The sequence below is a fragment of the Ascidiella aspersa genome, chromosome 6 (assembly GCF_963924565.1).
Source record: "Ascidiella aspersa chromosome 6, kaAscAspe10.2, whole genome shotgun sequence".
Lineage (NCBI taxonomy): Eukaryota > Metazoa > Chordata > Ascidiacea > Phlebobranchia > Ascidiidae > Ascidiella > Ascidiella aspersa.
The window spans coordinates 2,059,566-2,079,568 of record NC_139452.1 but is presented as its reverse complement, the minus strand read 5'-3'; the positions used below and the strand labels follow the sequence as shown (position 1 = coordinate 2,079,568).

Sequence of the window (20,003 nt, the reverse complement as noted above, 5' to 3'; positions counted from 1 at the left end):
ATGTTCACTCAAACAAAGTCGCAGAGAGCGCAGCGTCTCCTTCAGATGCCCCCTTTAGGCGACAAAATGCCATCAGCACTAATGGACGAAATGCTGATTTTGTTGGGCGAGGAAGAAGCAGGTTTCTTATTGGAAGAACTTTTTCTACAACTCATGCCAACGTATGTACGCACAGGGCTTGCTGCACAGACTTTTACCGATTACCGAGCTATGGCTCGGACAGCCGATGTTTTATTGCACGCTGGACGCCATGATGCCCAGAATGCTTTTTCTGCCAGCGTTAAATCAAAGCTGCCGCAAAACAAGTTCAAAACGTCAAGTAATAGTGGCTTGTGTTTTTATCACGAACGATTTGGAAATAAAGCTAAGTGTTGTCGACCTCCCTGTTCTTGGGAAGCGGGAAACGAGGAAGCCGATCGACGCTAGCTGCTGCGACGGTCGGTACAACAGGTAGCCTTTTCCACGTGTTTGACCGTACTTCAGGTTACAGTTTTCTGGTCGATACTGGCGCCGAGGTCAGCGTTTTTCCTTCCACTGGACGCGAACGCCGATTAAACCTTCCAGGCAAAACCCTGATTGCTGCAAACGGAAGCGAAATACGTACATGTGGAACGCGCCACATTGCCTTGGATTTACCTTTGGGCAAGTTTCAATGGGTGTTCATTCTTGCCGATGTCTCGAAACCTCTGTTGGGCGCTGATTTCCTGCGGGCACACGCGCTTTTGGTTGACATCAAACGCCGACGCCTAATCAACGCCCATACGTTCTCTAGTAATTCTATTGGCAAGATTGAGCAATCAGCACCACAGTTAAATGCCCTCGCGAGCAGTGCGTCAAACTATACGCGTCTACTCGGCAAATTTCCGAGGATTACCACTCCCCATTTTTCAGAATCATTTCCTACACACGGTGTAGAGCATTACATTCCCACAAGCGGCCCACCGGTGCACTCCAAGGTTCGGAGACTGCCCCCTGAGAAACTGATGATTGCTAAGAAGGAGTTCAACCAAATGTTGAAACTTGGTATTATCCGAAGATCATCTAGCCCATGGGCAGCTCCATTGCACATGGTCCCAAAAACGTCCGGAGATTGGAGACCTTGTGGGGATTATCGACGATTGAACGCTGCGACACAGCCCGACAGATACTCAATACCCCACATCCAGGACTTTTCTGCTCGTTTAGCGGGAAGCAACGTTTTCTCCAAAATCGACCTTGTGCGTGGGTATCATCAAGTACCTGTGGCACCGGTCGACATTCCAAAGACGGCCGTCGTAACGCCTTTTGGATTGTTCGAGTTTATCCGGATGCCCTTTGGTCTTAAAAACGCCGCCCAAGCTTTCCAGCGACTGATGGACACTGTCTGTCAACCTTTGGATTTCGTGTTCGTCTACTTGGACGATATCCTGGTGGCCAGCAACTCGGTTGAAGAGCACCTAATGCATTTAAGGAAACTTTTCATACAGCTTACAAGCCATGGTTTGGTCATCAACGTGGGCAAATGTCAATTCGGCGTTTCCGAAATTGATTTTCTGGGGCACAAAATAACGAAAGATGGCGCACGGCCGCTCCCCGACAAAGTTGAGGCTGTACAGAAGTTTCCACGACCAACGACCATCAAGGGCCTCCAGCAGTTCGCAGGTATGATAAACTTTTATTATCGGTTTATTCCCAACTCTGCCAAAATTATGTCCCCGATATATTCCGCTTTTTCGGGAAAACCTAAAATCCTTGTTTGGAACAAATCTCTAGATTTAGCTTTTCGACATGCAAAACAGGCTCTAGCCAATGCAACTCTTCTGCACCACCCGTTACCTCAGGCCCCGACTGCCCTCACCACGGATGCATCTGAATATGCCGCTGGCGCCGTTTTACAGCAATTTATAGACGGCGGGTGGCGCCCACTGGCTTTTTTCAGTAAAAGGTTTCGGCTACCGGAAACCAAATATAGCGCATTTGACCGAGAATTACTTGCGTTGTATCTTTCTGTGCGGCATTTCAGGTATTTTCTTGAAGGTCGTCCTTTTGTTGCTTATACCGACCACAAGCCATTGACTTTTGCGTTTACTAAAGTTTCATCACCATGGTCTGCCCGTCAACAACGACACCTAAGCGCCGTTTCGGAATTCACCACTGATGTACGTCACGTAGCCGGTAAGAAAAATTGTGTGGCTGATACCTTATCTCGTGGAGCGCTTAACGTTGTTCATTTTTCGCTCGACATGGATTACGTCGCGTTCGCCAAAGCTCAGCTTGACCCGGAGGTTCAAGCTTATCGTACAGCAGTAACCAACCTTCAGCTTGAAGACATTGAGGTGGGACGCTCAGGTACAAAACTTCTCTGCGATACGTCTCAAGGCTCGCCACGCCCGATAGTACCAAAATCGTGGCAGCGTAAAGTGTTTGACATGATACATGGTCTTTCCCACCCATCCATACGAACAACGAGGAAGCTAATGTCTACGAAGTTCGTATGGCACGGGCTTCTGAAGCAAGTTGGTTCATGGGCTAAAGAATGTGTTCATTGTCAACGTTCGAAGATCCAGAGACATGTTCGCGCACCCTTGTCAAATTATCCGATGTGCAGCGGTCGTTTCACCCACGTCAACATTGACATCGTCGGACCACTTCCGCCCTCACAAGGTAATATGTATCTTCTTACAATGGTTGACCGTTTTACACGTTGGCCAGAGGCAATACCAATGCCTGAAGCAACGACAATCACGTGTGCGCGCGCTTTTGTTTCTAATTGGATTTCGCGTTTTGGAGTTCCGCAGGATATTTCGTCCGACAGAGGCGCTCAATTCACCTCAGCCATGTGGACATCGTTTAATGATTTACTGGGCATTAAGGTGCATCGGACAACAAGTTTCCATCCACAAGCGAATGGCCTCGTGGAGCGTTTTCACCGGCATCTCAAAACGTCGCTGATGGCTCGTTTACAGGGTCCTAACTGGATGGACGAGTTACCGTGGGTAATGCTAGGAATTCGCACTAGTCCTAAGGAAGATTTACTAACATCTTCAGCGGAACTAGTTTATGGTTCCACCTTGTCTGTTCCAGGTGATTTTTTCTCATCCAGGCCTGACAGCCCACAGCAGCGTTTACCAGCTTTGCGAGATTCCTTTCGACACCTGGCGCCAACCCCGATGTCGCGTCACGGTAGAGCAAAGACGGACGTTCCTACATCACTTGGCACGAGTAATTACGTTTTCGTACGAGTTGACAAGCATCGCCCGCCCCTTACGCCGCCGTACAACGGGCCATTTCGAGTAATTCGGCGCAGTGACAAGACGTTCACAGTGGATATAGGTGGGCGAAACCAAACGATTTCCATTGATCGCTTGAAGCCAGCATACATCGACGAGACACAACCGATCGAGGTACCTCAAGCACCCCGCCGAGGAAGACCTCCTTCGCGCAACATCTCGACACCAGCTTTGCCCAACGAATTGGAGCAAACATTCGTACAAACGCGCGCTGGTCGTGTGATTCACCCCCCTGATCGTTTTTGATAGGTTCACTTCCGGGAGGGGGTCATGTAGCGGCCCTGTAATTTCCCACATACGTGTACACGAAGTGAACCTTTTTCTTATTTTCTCTTCTCTCGTTTTTTATGCGCGCTGTCACCGCTCGTTTGCCTTTTCGTTTTGATCGCTGAATAAACTGGTTGTCGCCTTAAGGTAAACATAAAAGTTAGCGGTTTTCTTCACTTAAATGACTGAAACAACTCTTTCTTCAACCAAGGCTCGCTGTAGAAACGCTCAAATGAACAAGGTTTGTCGAATTGTTGCAACAAACTGACTTCTTTGCAGCCCAAAGCATGCTGGAAGCCACAAGAACGCAATGGTTGATTGGCAATTTATTGATTACCTTAAGGTGAGTTTCGGGTGGAATTTTCAGGAATTGAATTATAGTTGTTCATTTTAAAGTGCCAATCGATGTGACTTGCAGGAAACTTACATAATAATGTACAATGCAACTGCTATGCTCGTGTTTGTCTTTAAGTTTTTACAACTCAATTTATTGTTATTTATATTTTTAAACTAGTTAAATTTACTCTATTGTTAAACTGTGGAGCATAATGGCTGAAAGTTACTTATAAGTTTCGAGACAGTAAAAAGTTAAGTTCACTGGAGTATTCAGTCCATTCAGAGCTAGGGTCAATACTAGAGTATATTGAGTAAAGTAAACGAGGTTTATAGGCGCTTTCAGCTAAGTTTATATTTTTCAACGGTACATTATTACAAACCGCACATTGAACTGCAACAATTAGGACCCCTTAATATTTTCGAGCTATTTCAAGGTAAACTTGTTACACAATTTACAGCTTAGCACAATACATAAATCAAGTTATGATGTAATCATTAAATATTTTAAAATACGTTGAATAAATGTTTGTCCGCTAGACGGTGATAAAGATCCACAAAACAGCTTTTTAACAGTTTGAAGAAAAAAAATGAAACTTGTTACGTTTCCGAAATTGCCGCATAAAAATCGAGTGCACAAAACAGTTATAATGCATGCATTTTTTAAAAGTGGGTAGTTTATTAGAAAAGTAACGTTTACCAAAGAATACCCCATTTAGCACATGTAAAATTATTCAGGTGTTTTAACTAAATTTGTTACATTTACAAATTCTAATTATCAAAATCGGGTGATTTAAGTTATGTTTATGCTAAGTTGCCACTGTTTACAATTTGCTTTTTAATATGACAAGCAATCTGCTAATCTTAGAAATTGATATTTGGCCTGGAACACACTTTTGTTTGGATTATGTGTAAGTTCAATCTCACAAAAAACATAATTATTAAACAAGAACTTACAGCTAACTTGTTGTTTAATTAACTATAAATAGTTGTGCATTTCCTTCAATCGAAAACAGTTACTAAAAACATTTTGATACAAACTACAAGTTGTTATTCGCCCTGGAACATTTTTGTCCGGTTTAAAACAAACATCACTAGGATTATGTTTGCTCGTTGCTCGCTTCGACAAACAATGGCTAAAGGTCCATATTTATTCTCGCGTTATAACCAGCTAACCTTGCTCAGATTAAGCTTCAGCCATTTGATCGCGGTTAATTAATCGAGCTCAAGGGCGACATCGAGCGGTAAAAGTGACAATTGTATGAAATCTTGATTTTCAAGAAGCTTACAAGATTTATCCTCAAAAAATCCTTTCAAAATATTTGTACATTTGCTTGTTCAGTATTTTTTATTTACTTTGGTCTATACTGGACGAAATACCCGGCCTTGCCCAGGTTACCAGTTTATTTATAAATATTTACAACGATATGACAAAACAATTATTTTCTGATTTTTTTTTAGTGGAAAAATATAATGGGTTTTGAAAGTAAGGTCAATTTCCCTTTCACTTTGGTGTAAAGTTTTAAGTCAATTAAAAAACTATTTTGATATGCGATTTTCGGCGATAGAAGGTAACATAACATAGGCTTCAAACAAAGTTTTAAAAGTTTAAAAATTTTATGAAAAGTTCATAAAATACACCTGAAATATGGCATAAGGTCAAAATACCTGCCTTGATGAAAGATACATTTTATTACGTTAACTTCGCGTTTGACTGGTTATTAAAAAGTACCCTTAAAACAGCAAGTAGCACACCCCCGGGAACGTCGCGTCACACCGGTTGCCAAGCACTGCTCTAGAGGGCGATAGAGATCCACAAGACAAGGTTTAACAATTTGGTTTAAAGAAAGTATGGCCAAAATAAATTTAATTAAGTTATGCAAAGTTATTTTAACCAAGTTACCAATGAGTTACAATTTACTTTCAAATACAACAAGCAATGTGGCAATCTTGGACATTGACGTTTAGCTTTTCACAATTTTTGTTTGGATTTTGGGGAAATTTAATCCAATCAAAAACCTATAATTTCTGAAAGTCTTATCAAACAAGAACTTACCGAGGAAAACGGGAAAACAGACATTTCAAATATTTTTATCCAAACTACAAAGTTGTTGCTTCGCCCTGAAACATTTTCGTTCCGGTTTAAAACAAACATCACTGGGATTATGTTTGCTCGTTGCTCGCTTCGACAAACAATGGCTCAGGGCCCATATTTATTCTCGCGTCACAATCGAGTATTGTCGCGTCACAACCAGCCTACTAGTATCGGTTTAAGCATAATGTTGAGCTTCAGGTACATAATGTTGAGCTTTCAGGTAGGCTAACGCACAGTCAGTAGTACTTGGTTGCTTGTAGTTTAGAAGTCGTTTTAAAGTTTGTTAAAACAGATGTGCAGTTAATATTCAAACAACACGATTGCTTTCTATCTGTTTTGCGCTACTTTAAACAATCAGTTAAAATATGCAAGGGTGCTCAGATATAATCAAGCTACTATTTGCAAAGCTAAAACTTTTAACTGGCAAAGGAATTGAAGTCATTATGTTACGCGAACGGAAAGGAACGTGAAGTAAATATATACTCAGTGCTTTCTCCCCCATGTTCAGAGTGAATTAAGATTAGTTATAAACATTCTATTAATAATTATTTATTCTACGTTTTATTTATTAGAAATTTACATTAATTAGGAAATACTGACGACGGTTTGCCGGAGAAATAAATGTATATATCTTAATATTGACTGACTAGCTTTGCTAGATTATTCTACTATTATAATTTTTTATTTGTTTAAATTCACAACATTTGAGAAAGTTCACTTTCTTTTTCACAGCTGGTCAGTTTAATCCTAAAATGGGAAACATTGTGTCGGTTGAATATTTGACAAGCTTTACTGAACCTTTAGCAAAAGAGTTAAAGTCACAATGCTTTGCAAACGGAAAAGAAAGAGACCCCAAGACATCTGCTAAAGTCATGCACAGACTAGGCCTAGCGTATAAAATAATTGCACGAATATCAAAAGGACGCGACAAGAAAATATCCTACATTCGAAGCGCCACGTTGTTAAAAGCAGCTGTTGTAAGGAAACCTGACAACGTTGCTGAGGTTGAGAAAGATCTCGATGAGCTTTGTTCGCATGTTATTCAACTTGCTTGCAGCCATGACACCAGTGTGGACAGTTTGAAGCAACTGGTTGAAGCATCTGTCACTAAAGTGAAAGACTTTCGGTGTTGGATAAAGGATATTGCGTTAAAAGCAATTTCACTTGCAGAAACCTATCAACGTAGAGCTAGTCTGATTGAGAGTTTACAAAAAATCATCACAGAAAAATACAAGTGGCTCATGGCAGATATAATGGAGTTTTGTGTGGAAGCTACAGGTCAGGCTCCTTGTAAATATGCTTTGGTTGGAATGGGATCACTTGCTAGAAATGAAATCACTCCTTATTCAGATTTCGAGCACATCTATTTGTTGGAAGAAGGTGTTCAAAATCGTTCAGATTATAATGATATACTGGAATATTTCCGTTGGGTGTCTGTGATGTTTCAAGTCGTGGTTGTAAACTTTGGTGAAACCATAATACCAAGCGTCGCTTTGCCTTTCATTAATGATCAGGAAAACGACCAAGATTGGTTATTTGATGCGCACACACCTCGTGGCCTTTCGTTTGATGGAATGATGCCACATGCTTGCAAGTTCCCACTTGGTAGGTCAGCTACACCGAACAAACCCTGGGATACTGAGCTGGTCAAACCTGTTTCTGAAATGCTTGAATATCTTGGACGGGATATTGACCTCAAAAACGGTTACCACTTGGGCGATATTTTAACTAAAATATGCTATGTTTGTGGCGATGATGCAATCTACAATCAAATGAAAATGAAAACAATTGACATCTTACAACAACCTCGTTTCGATGAGAATCTAGAAAAACAACTTAAGGAGGATACTGAAAAATTCAACATCGATAAATGCTTGCGTTTGATGCATGTTGAAAACTCAGTAAACATCAAAAGCGTCGTATTTCGAAGCGTCACTTTGTTTATAGCAGCACTTGGTAGAAGATACAATTGCAAATCGTCGTCTTCTTTCGATATTCTGCGGGAATTGACTCCAAGTCAAATATCACCGCAACAATCGTTTGGTTTTATGTTCGCACTTGCTTTCGCCTGTGAAGTTAGGTTGCGGGTTTACTTCAAATACTCCGGCCAGTGCGATTATCTTGACGCGAGATTCGAACCTTTTCATGATTTGTTGCTCGAAGTATTTGGAAAATCAAGAATTGTTGAATTTTTCTCTTTAACTTATAATTTGCAAATGTTCACCATCAAGCAATCTGAAGCAAAGGAATCAACTTGGATTCGTGTTATACGTCCGCTTATGTCTTTACGTTTGTATAACGAAGCAATTAATATCGTTAAACAATGCAGAAGCGGAAATGCATTTAAGTTTAAAAAACGAAAAGCAGACATTTTTTTTTTCGAAAGCTTGTGTTACTACAGACTTAATCAGCATGAGCTTGCTTTAAATTTATCTAAACATTCATTGGAATATATGGGAGACCACCATCCAAAGCGAGATGAAACGTTGTTTATGATGGGTGTTTGTTACAATAATCTTGGAATGAACTTGGATGCGATTAAATGCTACGAAAAATCTTTGCATTCAAGCTGCACAAATATGGTTTCACAAAAAGTACAATGTGATTTGTTCCGGTTGTATGTTGATGAAGGTATCCTTGAGAAGGCCAGCAATATGCTTCACATTGTTATAAACGACAATGATTCGATAAAGGCACAACGACATGTTTCTCGATATTACTATGAGCTTGGCAAATACCAAGAAAGCATTGAATACGGTAAGAAATTTCTACTTCAATGTCGTAAAACGGCTTTCGATGAAACTTCAGATCACGACACAGCAGTTGCGTTGCTAGAACTTGCTCAAACTTACATCGAGATAGAAAACTACACAGAAGCTGAAAAGGCAATTGAAATGACAAAAAATATTTCTAAGAGTAAGCATTACGTTCCAGACGACAAAGATAATCTTCCTGCTGAATGCAAAGTGTTGCGGGCTAAAATTCACGTATATAAGGAAAACTTTCTACGAGCAAGTGAATTGTTTAAGGAAGCTTATGAGCTCTACCCTTCAAGTAAACAATTTCAGCGAAGCAAAGTTCGTGTCAAAGCTGACATGCATAGGTGTATTGGAACACATAATAATTTCAACAACAACTACAAATTAGCATTAGATCAATATAAAAAAGCAATCTCCACATGTGATGGACACGAGGGGAATAACTTTATGCGGATAGTTGCAAATGCGCATTTAAACGCTGGAATTTGTCTTAACCAACTTGATCGATACGAGGAAGCTTATAACACACTAGAAACCTCTCTGGGAATGTTTTTACGTTTTTACAAAACTGTAGAGATAGATGTCCTGATTGGAAAATGTTATAGCGAACTTATTAAATGTAGCTTTACATTAAACAAACGTAAGCAGGTTGTTGATTATTTCGAACAAGAGCAAGAGCACATAAAACTGGTTCCACCAGAAGAATATACATTTGTGTGCTGTTATGTCGGTTGTTCATATCAACAACTTGGCAAGTTTGAAAATGCGGTGAAATGCTTTGAACAAGAAATCGAACTTCATTCGACGTCGGATCCCGATAAAGATGCAGCGATGCATATTGCAGATTGTCACAAGCAAATCGGTGAATGTTATTTGCAGATGAAGCTATATGACAAAGCAATGCAGAGTTCGAAAACAGCAATCAAGTTGTGCAGAAAAATCGACCATCCTTTGGCGAATGAAAAAATTAACGAGTGCTACGGCATTATAAAACTTGCCGAGATTTTTTCATAAAAAAAAATAAAAAAGCTACATGAAAAGGCAATTAAGAGTTCGAAAACAGCAATCAAGTTCTGCAGAAAAATCGACCATTCTTTGGCGAGTGAGAAAATTAAAAAATGCGACGAAACAATAAAACTTGCAAGACGTGGTTTGAAATCGAAAAAATAAACTTTTTGTCATTTGAAACCTTAAATATAGGCCAAATAATTTGGTTTGACCCAAAGACAACTACTTTTATTGAAATTCGTGTAATTAAAGCGTGGAAACAAATCATAAAACTTAATAATGCTTAACTTTAAATCCTATACAGCTTTTGAAATGTTTTTTATTGGTAAATTATTTGCAGTTGTCAAATAAAATTGGATAAATATATATTCAAGTGTTGTTTACTAATTTGTATTGAAACCTTTTAAGATGACGTAGTTAGGATAACGGAGACGATTTTGTTGCCAGGTAAAAATTTACACAAAATCTTGATAAACAGTATTTTGTTCACTTTGTTGATAGTTCAGTTGGTAGGGTAGTGGTCGCCTATTCCCGCATATCAGGTAAATATCAAGAGATTTCAAGCGAACCAGAGTTTTCGCGAAATATCAATGACGTCGCATTCTAGAACTTAATCCATTGGTTGGCAACAGGTAACAGGAAATATAATTTACTTACAAACTAATTGAGTTAAGGTTTAAACACACTGATGCAAACTGCTTGGCTGACGATTCAACATATAGTTTCATAGCATTCCAGTTTTGTCGTTAGATCGACATAATAAGATTTATTCGTAATATACTTACATTATTTCGTAAGTTTATGTTATTACCAGGAAAATTTAAACTTTTTGCACTAATACTTTAAATCAGGGTTCGGCAACTTTTTCTAGTCGTGGGCACCAATCAAACTCAAAAAGGTCTCGCTGGCCGCACAAATTGTTAACTAAGAATTGTGTTAATAAAATGTTAGAACAACTGTCAATCAGGCGGGCGTCGGATTTTTGTTGCACTTTAAAAACGTGTTTAATTACATTTAAGGAGGCATTATGTGTTGGCGCAAAGTGCAAAAAAAAAGCGTTTGTTTGGTATAAAATTCGAGTTCACACGTCGCCATCCACACTACTAATGAAAAGTGCAATAGAACTACTTCGAGGAAACGCGATAACCTTGATAGTTAAGTCCGGGCGCACTCGGAGAGCGAAGCGGGCCCGATGATTTTTTGGTATACCGGCATTTGTTTGAAATTGCAAGTTTTTATTACATTGCCGAAAATTAAGAATGAAAAATGTTAAAAAATATATGTCCAACATTTTTAAATACGTTTTCCATTTGTCCGCGCACTTGGCAGCCTTCCGCGGTGCAACGGTAAAGAAGCGCTGATTTATTTCAAAAGACAGCATCAAAAGTAAACAAAGCGGATGTATAAAGATCATTCGCGCGAAGCGCGAATATTTTTCGCATTAACATTGTTAAAATATTCAAAAAGTATTAGCAATAGACTCGTGTCTAGTTTGTCAAAGAGACGGCGGGCTGGATGAATTACATTGGCGGATCAAGCTTGCGGGCCGTAGGTTGCCGATCCTTGCTTTAAATATGTAAACATTTTGCCACGTTTAAATCGGTGAAACGCAACAACAATCAACACCCTTACATAAGAAAGCCAATTAAACTATTACATGTTCGCATTACTAAAGTTGCCATTTAAGCTTAAAAGAAACATATTACAGTGATGTTTGTATTCTTTTTATGTGATAAAAAATGCGGAAAAGTACTTTCATAAAGTACTTTTAAAACCCCAAAACGCCCCCTTGTAACTCGCCAACGCCCACACGTTTGGGAACCGGTTTAATGCATTTACTGTGTATTGCCATTTCAATTCTCTCCCAAGAGACAAATATCAAATTCAACTGTAAAATTATAAGGTTCCTATTGGTAAATTATTATCAGGCGCCAAATATTTAATTTAAAGACGTTTAATATGAAGAAGAGAAAATGTAAGTGTTATTCATAAACTGTTACTTAATTAAAATTAAACGCTAATTAAACTTTATTTTATTATACAGACCTTGATTGACTTAAACAGCGCAGAGATAAATAAAGGATGTGATTTTTATTAAATAATTAATATTTACACAAAATCTTACTAAACATTAGTTTGTTCCTTTTGCTGATAGTAAGGAGCAGTGGTCGCCTATTCCCGCATACAAGTTAAATATCAAGCGATTTCAAGCGAACCAGAGTTTGTAACACATCGAGGACGTCACATTTGTAGAACTCAAGCATTGTTTGGCAACACGCGTCACAATACAGCGCAGCGCTCAGCATTGTTACGTAACACCTTCCCTTTGTTCACTTAAGTCTAGAGCAGTGTTTCCCAACCTTTTTTACACTAGTGCCCCCTTGGGCTCAATATTATTTCATATCGCCCCCCTCATCTCGCTTAACAGTAAAGCATTATATTAATCGTTGTCTAGCATCATAATGTAGTAACCTTTTTTATTTTTTTTGTAATAAAGCTACTTTAAGGAAACGCATTACCTTAATAGATAGTGAAGTCCGGGCGCACCTCGCGAGCGAAGCGATCGCGATTTTTTTGGGATATACCAGCATTTCTTAAAATTTCCTGCCAGTTTTTATTACATTGCCAAAAAAAAAAAAAATGAAAAAAATACGTATAACATTTTTAAACACGTTTTTCGTTTGTCCGCGACGCACCTGGCAGTCATCTACGGCGCAACGGTAAAGAAGCGCTGGTCTAGTCCAAAGACAGCATCAAAACGTAAACCAACCGGACGTTGCAAGATCATTAGCGCAAACGCGAAAATTGTTTGCCCGTACTAAGTAAAATAGTCAAAAAAGTATTTGAAATGGATTCGTGTCTAGTTGACAAAGGGACGGCCCTTTAAATATACAAACATTTTGCCGCATATAAAACGGTGAAAGAAACGCAATAGCACCCAACATTTACATAGAAAGCCAATTATTACGTAACAATGGTCGGGAAGTTGCCATTTAAGGTTAAAAGTTACCTCCAGTGCTGTTTGTTACTGTTTTTTATGTGAACTTTTTATAAAATGTTGCCATAAGTTCTTTCATGTAACGCCCATATGTGCGTTCAGCGCCCCCCAAATTAGAAAAAGATAATGATCCTTCTCCATTCGGTTTGTTTACGTTTTGAGGCTGTCTTTTGAAATATAGATCAGCGCTTCTTTACCGTTTTGCCGTGGAAGGCTGCCAAGTGCGTCGCGGACAAACGGAAAAGGTCACAAATATTGGACATATATTTTTAGCATTTTTTTTTATTGTCGGCAATGTGGGCTAATGAAAACTTGCAAGAAATGGCGTTATACCAAAATAAAATCGCGCTCGCTTCGCTCGCCAGGTGTGCCCAACTTTAAAAGGTTGAAAAACATTCAACTATGGATTAACTAATGTTATTTCGTTTCCTCAAAGTAGTTTTATTACACTTTTCATTAGTAGTATGGATGACGATGTGTGGACTCGGATTTTAAACCAAACAAACGCCTTTGTTTGCGCTTTGCGTCAACACTTTACTGCCTCTGTAAATGTAATTAAACACGTCTTTAAGTGCAAATAATATCCAAGGCCCGCCTGATTCACAGTTGTTCTAACATTTCAATAACACAATTCTTAGTTAACATTTTGTGACCACTCTGAGGTTGGATTTGGCCCGCGACTACAAAAAGGTTGCCGAGCCCTGGTGTAATTACTAGTTTATTTCTAAATATTTACAATAATGATAAAAAATAATTTCTGAAATTTTGTTTTTGTACTTGAAACCTATTAAGAAAAATAAACATTGTAAGAATAAACGGGCAGTGGTGCCTGGACTTTAGCACTGATTCGCTTAGCGTCCTGTAGAAATATGTTCTAACAAGCTTTATAAGGTTGGTAGTTCGTCCTTTTATTTATTTACTTTTCGTTACTTCTTTCCATGGAGTCTGTTTGCAAAAGAAAAACGCTCATCAATAAGCTTTTGTCTGGGAGAAAGGGCTGACCAGCAAACAAGGGAACTTTAAAAGTGACCGAACTCTTTGACCCTGTATTCCTGACACTTTTTATTACCGAATTAAACAAAATATGAAATTGTGGCGTTACTAGAAAAGGTTGTCATGCCCAGCGATGTAAGTTAACTACAACCGCAATAAACGCGGTAATTTGCACAATTAATCTGAATTTTGCGTGGTTAACAACAGTAGGCATCCATCATGTTGTGTGCTGGTATCACTAACACCGTGTAAATGTGCTAGCCTCTCGTTATAGCCGATACAAAATGAATGTGGTAATTAACATACAACCAAAAAGTAATGTTACGGAAAGCGTAATAGCTTCTTCAGAGGGCTAAGCAATTACAAAATATGTTTTTAAACACATAACATTTTTACCTGTGCCTAAACGTTGCACTACGTGGCTTTTGGTAAATATAAGTTTCATAACATGTGTTTTTTGTATTTCGCGATGATAATAAAACGTGTAGCCTACATTGTAAAAAGCGAAAGCGCTGGTCGCCCCCGTCCCTTGACAGTTTGCCGCTGATTGTCTTACGTCATGTTTTGTTCCTGCTTAAGGCTTGTCGCTGACCTCGAGTACGCACACAGCTGATTATAAAACCTTATTATTGATGAAAGGCCCCGTCCGTGGCGCGATCGTCAGCGCCGGTCACTTCCTTAAGTAAACGTTTCAACTTGCTCCTTAAACAGTGACCATCTCACACAACAACTAAAACAAGATTAACCTCGTGCTCTAAAACGGTTTGCATTGCGAACGAAAGAAATAAATGTCCCTTCAACGCTAAAACAGTAAAACAATGAGTGATTAGGAGAGTAAAAGTGTAACGGCGAGAGACGAAATAAGGCAAAAGTGAAGTGCAGTAAAGTAGAGCAAAGTGAAGCAAATTAAACAAGAAAACCAATAATACACAACAACTGTGTATGAAATGTGTTAATTTAATACTTTTCCACAATGCGATTTACACATTATAGGGAAACAAACGGCCTCTATAGAAGCGGCGTTTAATCGATGTCAGGACTGCGGAATCTAATTTATAAAAAATGAAAATTGAAAGATTTTTTCATTTGTTGAAATCTTTACGATGTGTTTGGTCCTTGGGATTCGACATCAGACAAGTTTACAGCCTTTGATTGCTGTTATAAAACATTGCATTTTAATTACATCGTCTAGTACCGGCTTGTAAACGTCATCTAATAGGTTTAATTAAAGTGCTGAAAAGCAATGTTTTGAGTTGTAATTAAAACAGATCGACTAAATAGGCAGCCTGCAAAAAATGCAAAAAGCCAATTAAGCATAAAAGTCGTTACTTTGCAACAATTATTTTTTTACCGTGCCTTTGGTTGCTTGTAGTTTAGAATATGTCAAAGGCTTAAATATGTTAAAAGCTGTTTGAACTCTGGTTTGCTTGAAATGTGAGGGACATCAGGGATATGACTTTATGCGGTTAGTTGCAAATGCTCAATTCAACGCTGGAATTTGTCTCAAAATTGATCGATACGAGGAAGCTTATAACACATTGGAATCTTCTCTGAAAATGTATTTGAGTTTTCATAAAACTGTAGAGGTAGATTACAGGATTGGAAAATGTTACGGCAAACTCATTAAATCTAGCTCTAAATTAAACAAACATCAGCTGGTTGTTGATTATTTCGAACAAGCACAGAAATATATAAAACTTCTTACATTAGAAGAACGAAAATATTTATTATATTTTGTCGGTCGTTCGTATCAACAACTTGACAAGTTTGAAACTTTGAACTTTGAACAAAAAATCGAACTTCATTCGACGTCGGATTCCGATAAAGAAGTAGCGATGTGTATCGCAGATTGTCACTTGGGAATCGGTGAATGTTATTTGCAGATGAAGCTACATGAAAAAGCAATGCAGAGTTCGAAAACAGCAATCAAGTTGTGGAGAAAAGTCGACCATCCTTCGGCCAGTGGGAGAATTAAAGAATGCGACCAAACAATAAAACTTGCAAAACGTGGTTTGAAATCAAAAAAATGAACTTCTTCCTAATTATTGTGGCTTATTTAAAACTTTAAATAGCAACCAAATGACTTGGTGTGGCCTATGTACATAACTACTTATTGAAATTCTTATAGTTAGAGCGTTGAAACAAAATATGAAAGTTCATAATGCTAAATTTTAAATCCTATTCAGTTTCTGTAAGGTTCCTTGTTGGTAAATCATTTTCAGTTTCCAAATATTAGATTTTGAGAAGTCTAATATAAAATTTAGATAATGTATATACGAGTGATGTTCACTAATTGTTCTTTAATTAAAGTTGACACAAATTAAACTTTCTTCATTTGATATTAAAGATTTTAAACGTTGTAGGAGTAGTTGGGATAAAAGTGAAGCAATTTTTTTATGAAGTCAATTTAAAGTAATTACTCAAAATATTGATAAATATTAGTTTGTTCCCTTTGATAGTTCAGTTGGTAGAGCAGTGGTATTCGGGCTGGAATTGTTACTACAAAGTGTATATATAGTAGAACTAGAATAAGGCACTACAAAAGTGTGTAGTGTGTTAGACAACGCACTAAAGTCTTGTGTAGTAGAGCTAGAACGGTTCCAATTCGACTTTGGTTTGCCGAAAAACACAAGGATACGATGAGTCATGTGATCGGCGGTTAGTAGCGGCGTGAGTGTACTTTCTCTAATTCGTTTCGTGTCAGTCGATCGAACAAATTAATTTTAGTTCGAGACTTTTCGGTTTTAAAAGTTCTCGTCATTAATTGCTCGCTGCTATTAGTTGTGTTGGTCCGAAATAAACTGCAATTTCATGTTTTTGGTGTGTTTTTTTAATGACCTGTTACTACTCTTTATTACTGCAATAGGATTAGCACAAAAAAGTATCAGTGGTCGCCTATTCCCGCATACAAGTTAAATATCAAGCGAACCAGAGTTTATCGATGACTTCACATTCTAAAAATGATGCCATTGTTTGGCAACACGCGTCACAATACAGCGCAGCGCTCGGCATTGTTACGTAACACCTTCCCTTTGTTTACTTAAGTCTCGAGTCTGTAGAGCGAGAGAGATCGGAATCACAGTTTTTTTTTCACAGAATTGAGAAAATGATTTAGACGAAAATGCAGGAATACTTGGGAATGATTTTTAATAGTTTTGCCAAAGATTAATTGCTTGTGATTGGTTAAATAACAAGCTAAACTGAAAACAAACTTAACAACTCACAAAAGTTTTCCCAGCGGTGACCTTTAACCTACTTTGCCGGCATTATACGAGTGCGTGTATCGAGTATGAAGGTGTATTTATGTGCTTGTTTGTATTATGTCTTGGTGCTTTTATGTGTGGATGCAAATTGCTGGTTGGGCGATCACTTTTGTAAACGTCGCTGTTTGTGTTTATTGGTGAAAATGAGAAAAATCGTGAAGTTAATATAATTCAATTGCGTTAGTTTTAATTATTTATGGAGAAATGTCTTCTTTGGTTACACCCCAGTATGATGGAAATGAGTGATGACTTTGCATTTAGCCACATATATTACAATTTATCAATTCAAAACCCAATTAAAATAATTAAATAGCATTTTTACCTTGTTTAAATCAATTGCGATAAAATAACCAATTTAGAAACAGTGTGAATTAAACCGGACGTTTGGACTCAATTGTTTCAATTACAAAGGACAAAGTTGTGGAGTGACGTCATGCAAGTTTCAATTACAAAGCGCCGTGTTGTTCTGACGGCCTTGCTCAGATAAGTTGATCGCGGTTAATCAATCGAGCTCAAGGGCGACATCGAGCGGTGGAAATGACACTTGTACGAAATCTTGATTTTTAAGAAGCCGCTTGGCGCGAACAACAACGATGGTCTCTTGAGCAAATCTAGCTCGCTTGCTCCAAAACAGTGACCATATCATACCACTAGAACAGGATTGCCCTCGTGCTACAAAACGGTTTGCAAACGAAGGAATGTCACTTCAAGGCTAAAACAGAAAAACAATGAGTAATTTGGAGTGTAAAGGTAAAAGTGTAAAGGAAAGAGACGAAAAAAATATAAGAAGTAAAGTGTAGCGAAGCGATAGGAATGAAAATGAAACAAAAGAAACACAATAATAAACCAGACAGGGTTCGGTTGTTGTATATTTTATCAGGGGATACATTTTCAGGGTTTAGTGTTTATTTTTATTTGTTTTATTTTATTTTTTAGGGGGGGGGGGGTTAGTGGACCGTTAAAAATAGCGTTACTTATCAGGGTTGCTTTCAAACATTTTTAATTTGACTTTGGTTTGTGGTTTAGTACAAACGTTGGCTGTTCTACAGTTTCCCTAACTTGTTTCTGCAAGCAAAAACAGATATGGACCGAAAATTTCCAGCCTTAACTTATATGTCTTATAAATGCGAAAGGTTTAGTTGCCAGGGTTTCATGTTCTTATGCGTTAGTTTGGTAAAGACTGTACAAAATTAATTTTATAATTAGTTTGCGTCATAAAAATATTCACTTTTTATTCAATTTCCTGTTTGCCACCTCAAAAAAATCCCATTTCCAGAGATAGTGACCAATAGGCACTTGCCGCCTAAAAACTTAACCTTCGTGAACATTTTTGAGCTTTTTTCCTTATGGTCCATTCTGGTGACACAGTTCACGAACGTCATATAAATGAAGCTTCTCGCAATGCTTCCCTGCGTTCTACGATGGGTGAAACTTCAGTACATGGCCTTGCCTCTTCATGTATTACCGCAGCAATCAACTTAAATTCGACGAGGTATTTGGGGAATGTTCGAAAAATATATTAGATAACATACTTCATGTAGATAATGCGTACGGACATATTATTAAATTTTGGACAGCTAACATGTTTAAAAAGCAAGTATAATCATTCTCTTAAGATGGTTTAACGCTGATGGTATACTGACTGTTGCCAATGGATTACTAAGACGCGTCACTGCGCACAATGAAAGTCGCGCCGCGGGACAATAAAGCGCAGCAGGGGTCTCTAGTCGCTTCGTCGCTTAGCGAGCTGAACAAAGCAAGCCAATATGACCAAATTCTGAACTGAAGTTCTTTGATAGCTACAGATAGCCTAAAAGATGACGTCACAATATGTTAGGTTTTTGTTCCCCAATCGAAGGCCCTTAGGGGTGCCGACTCATAAACCTCTTATAACGCCCACATAGCACTCTACGCCATGTGTGAAAATTTGAAAGTTCTACGATGTTAACTTTTTCTATAAAGCTTCGAACAAAAATCGGTCTGACACATTTAACGGCAAAAACAAGATATGTCACGAAAATCACACAACAAATGTGTCTAAGATTGGTTCCCTGAATACTTAACTGAATGCCCGACGCAGAGTGTGACGTCACAGCTCCTACTTTTCTGTTCCAATAAAAAGTCGTATAAGCGCACCAGAAGCGAACATAGAGACATTTTGATAAATAATGAAAAATATATATTGAGATTTAATTAAATAAAAAAATTCAACTTGATTTTATGTAAACTTATAACTATAGATCTTATTAAAATTGTACGATTAGCTAGAATGAAGAAGACAGTTTTGTTGCGAGGTAAAAATTTACTTAAAATATTGATAAACATTATTTTGTTCACTTTGTTGATAGTTCAGTTGGTGGTCGCTTATTCCCGCATACAAGTTAAATATCAAGCGATTTCAAGCAAACCAGAGTTTGTAAAATATCACGGATCTTACATTTGTAGAACTCAAGCCATTGTTTGGCAACACGCGCCACAATACAGCGCAGCGCTCGGCATTGTTACGTAACACCTTCCCTTTGTTTACATAAGTCTCGAGTCTGTAGAGCGAGAGAGATCGAAATCAACTTTCACAGAATGGACGAAAATGGCGAAAATATTTAACACTCTAGGATTGAGAGTTAATTAATTATTGTACACATCACGGTATATTAACCATTGGTTAATATTAAAGTGTTTGTAAGCATTGTTCGCATTTTTCTATGTTCGTTTCACTTCCACATACCTTGATGCCAATAAGATTTTGCAACTGTATTTTTCGTTGCATCTGTTACTTTATCGTTGGTTGTTATTTATATGTGTTTTATTTTTACCATTATATTTTCATTCTTTCTTCTTCACTCAAGTTACTTTTCGTCGCTTTTATTTCTTATTTTACCACGTTTTCTGTTGACATTAATATAGAGTTGAGGAAAACTAGAGAGAGTCGAGAAGGAAAGCTTTGGAGCGACAATTTTTCTCAATAATTAGTTTTTACAGTGTTCGCGACGAACAGCATGTTGTTGCTTTATATCGGGT

The 20,003-nt window shown here is 38.1% G+C and overlaps 2 protein-coding genes across 2 annotated transcripts in view; both read left to right on the top strand.

Moving 5' to 3' along the window:
* LOC146139115 (uncharacterized) lies at nucleotides 1-3,515 on the top strand. Its single transcript, XM_083391667.1, has 5 exons — nucleotides 1-121; nucleotides 176-319; nucleotides 484-1,641; nucleotides 2,074-2,315; nucleotides 2,778-3,515. The coding sequence occupies exons 1-5, from the start codon at nucleotides 1-3 to the stop codon at nucleotides 3,513-3,515; spliced, it is 2,403 nt and encodes an 800-aa protein (XP_083247793.1).
* Nucleotides 3,516-6,716: 3,201 nt separating this feature from the next.
* LOC146139114 (uncharacterized) overlaps nucleotides 6,717-20,003 on the top strand; it is a 28,945-nt gene continuing 15,658 nt past the window's right edge. The window contains exon 1 of the mRNA XM_083391666.1: nucleotides 6,717-7,865. Coding sequence (XP_083247792.1) covers nucleotides 6,717-7,865 — 1,149 coding nt within the window. The remainder of the gene's footprint in view (nucleotides 7,866-20,003) is intronic.

Bases quoted from the DNA above. Each gene is read 5' to 3' on its own strand.
- LOC146139115 (XM_083391667.1), top strand. From the start codon at position 1: ATGTTCACTCAAACAAAGTCGCAGAGAGCGCAGCGTCTCCTTCAGATG. The intron at 122-175 runs GTTTCTTATTGG...ATGTACGCACAG, and splicing joins GTTGGGCGAGGAAGAAGCAG to GGCTTGCTGCACAGACTTTT. The intron at 320-483 runs GTAATAGTGGCT...ACCGTACTTCAG, and splicing joins AAACAAGTTCAAAACGTCAA to GTTACAGTTTTCTGGTCGAT.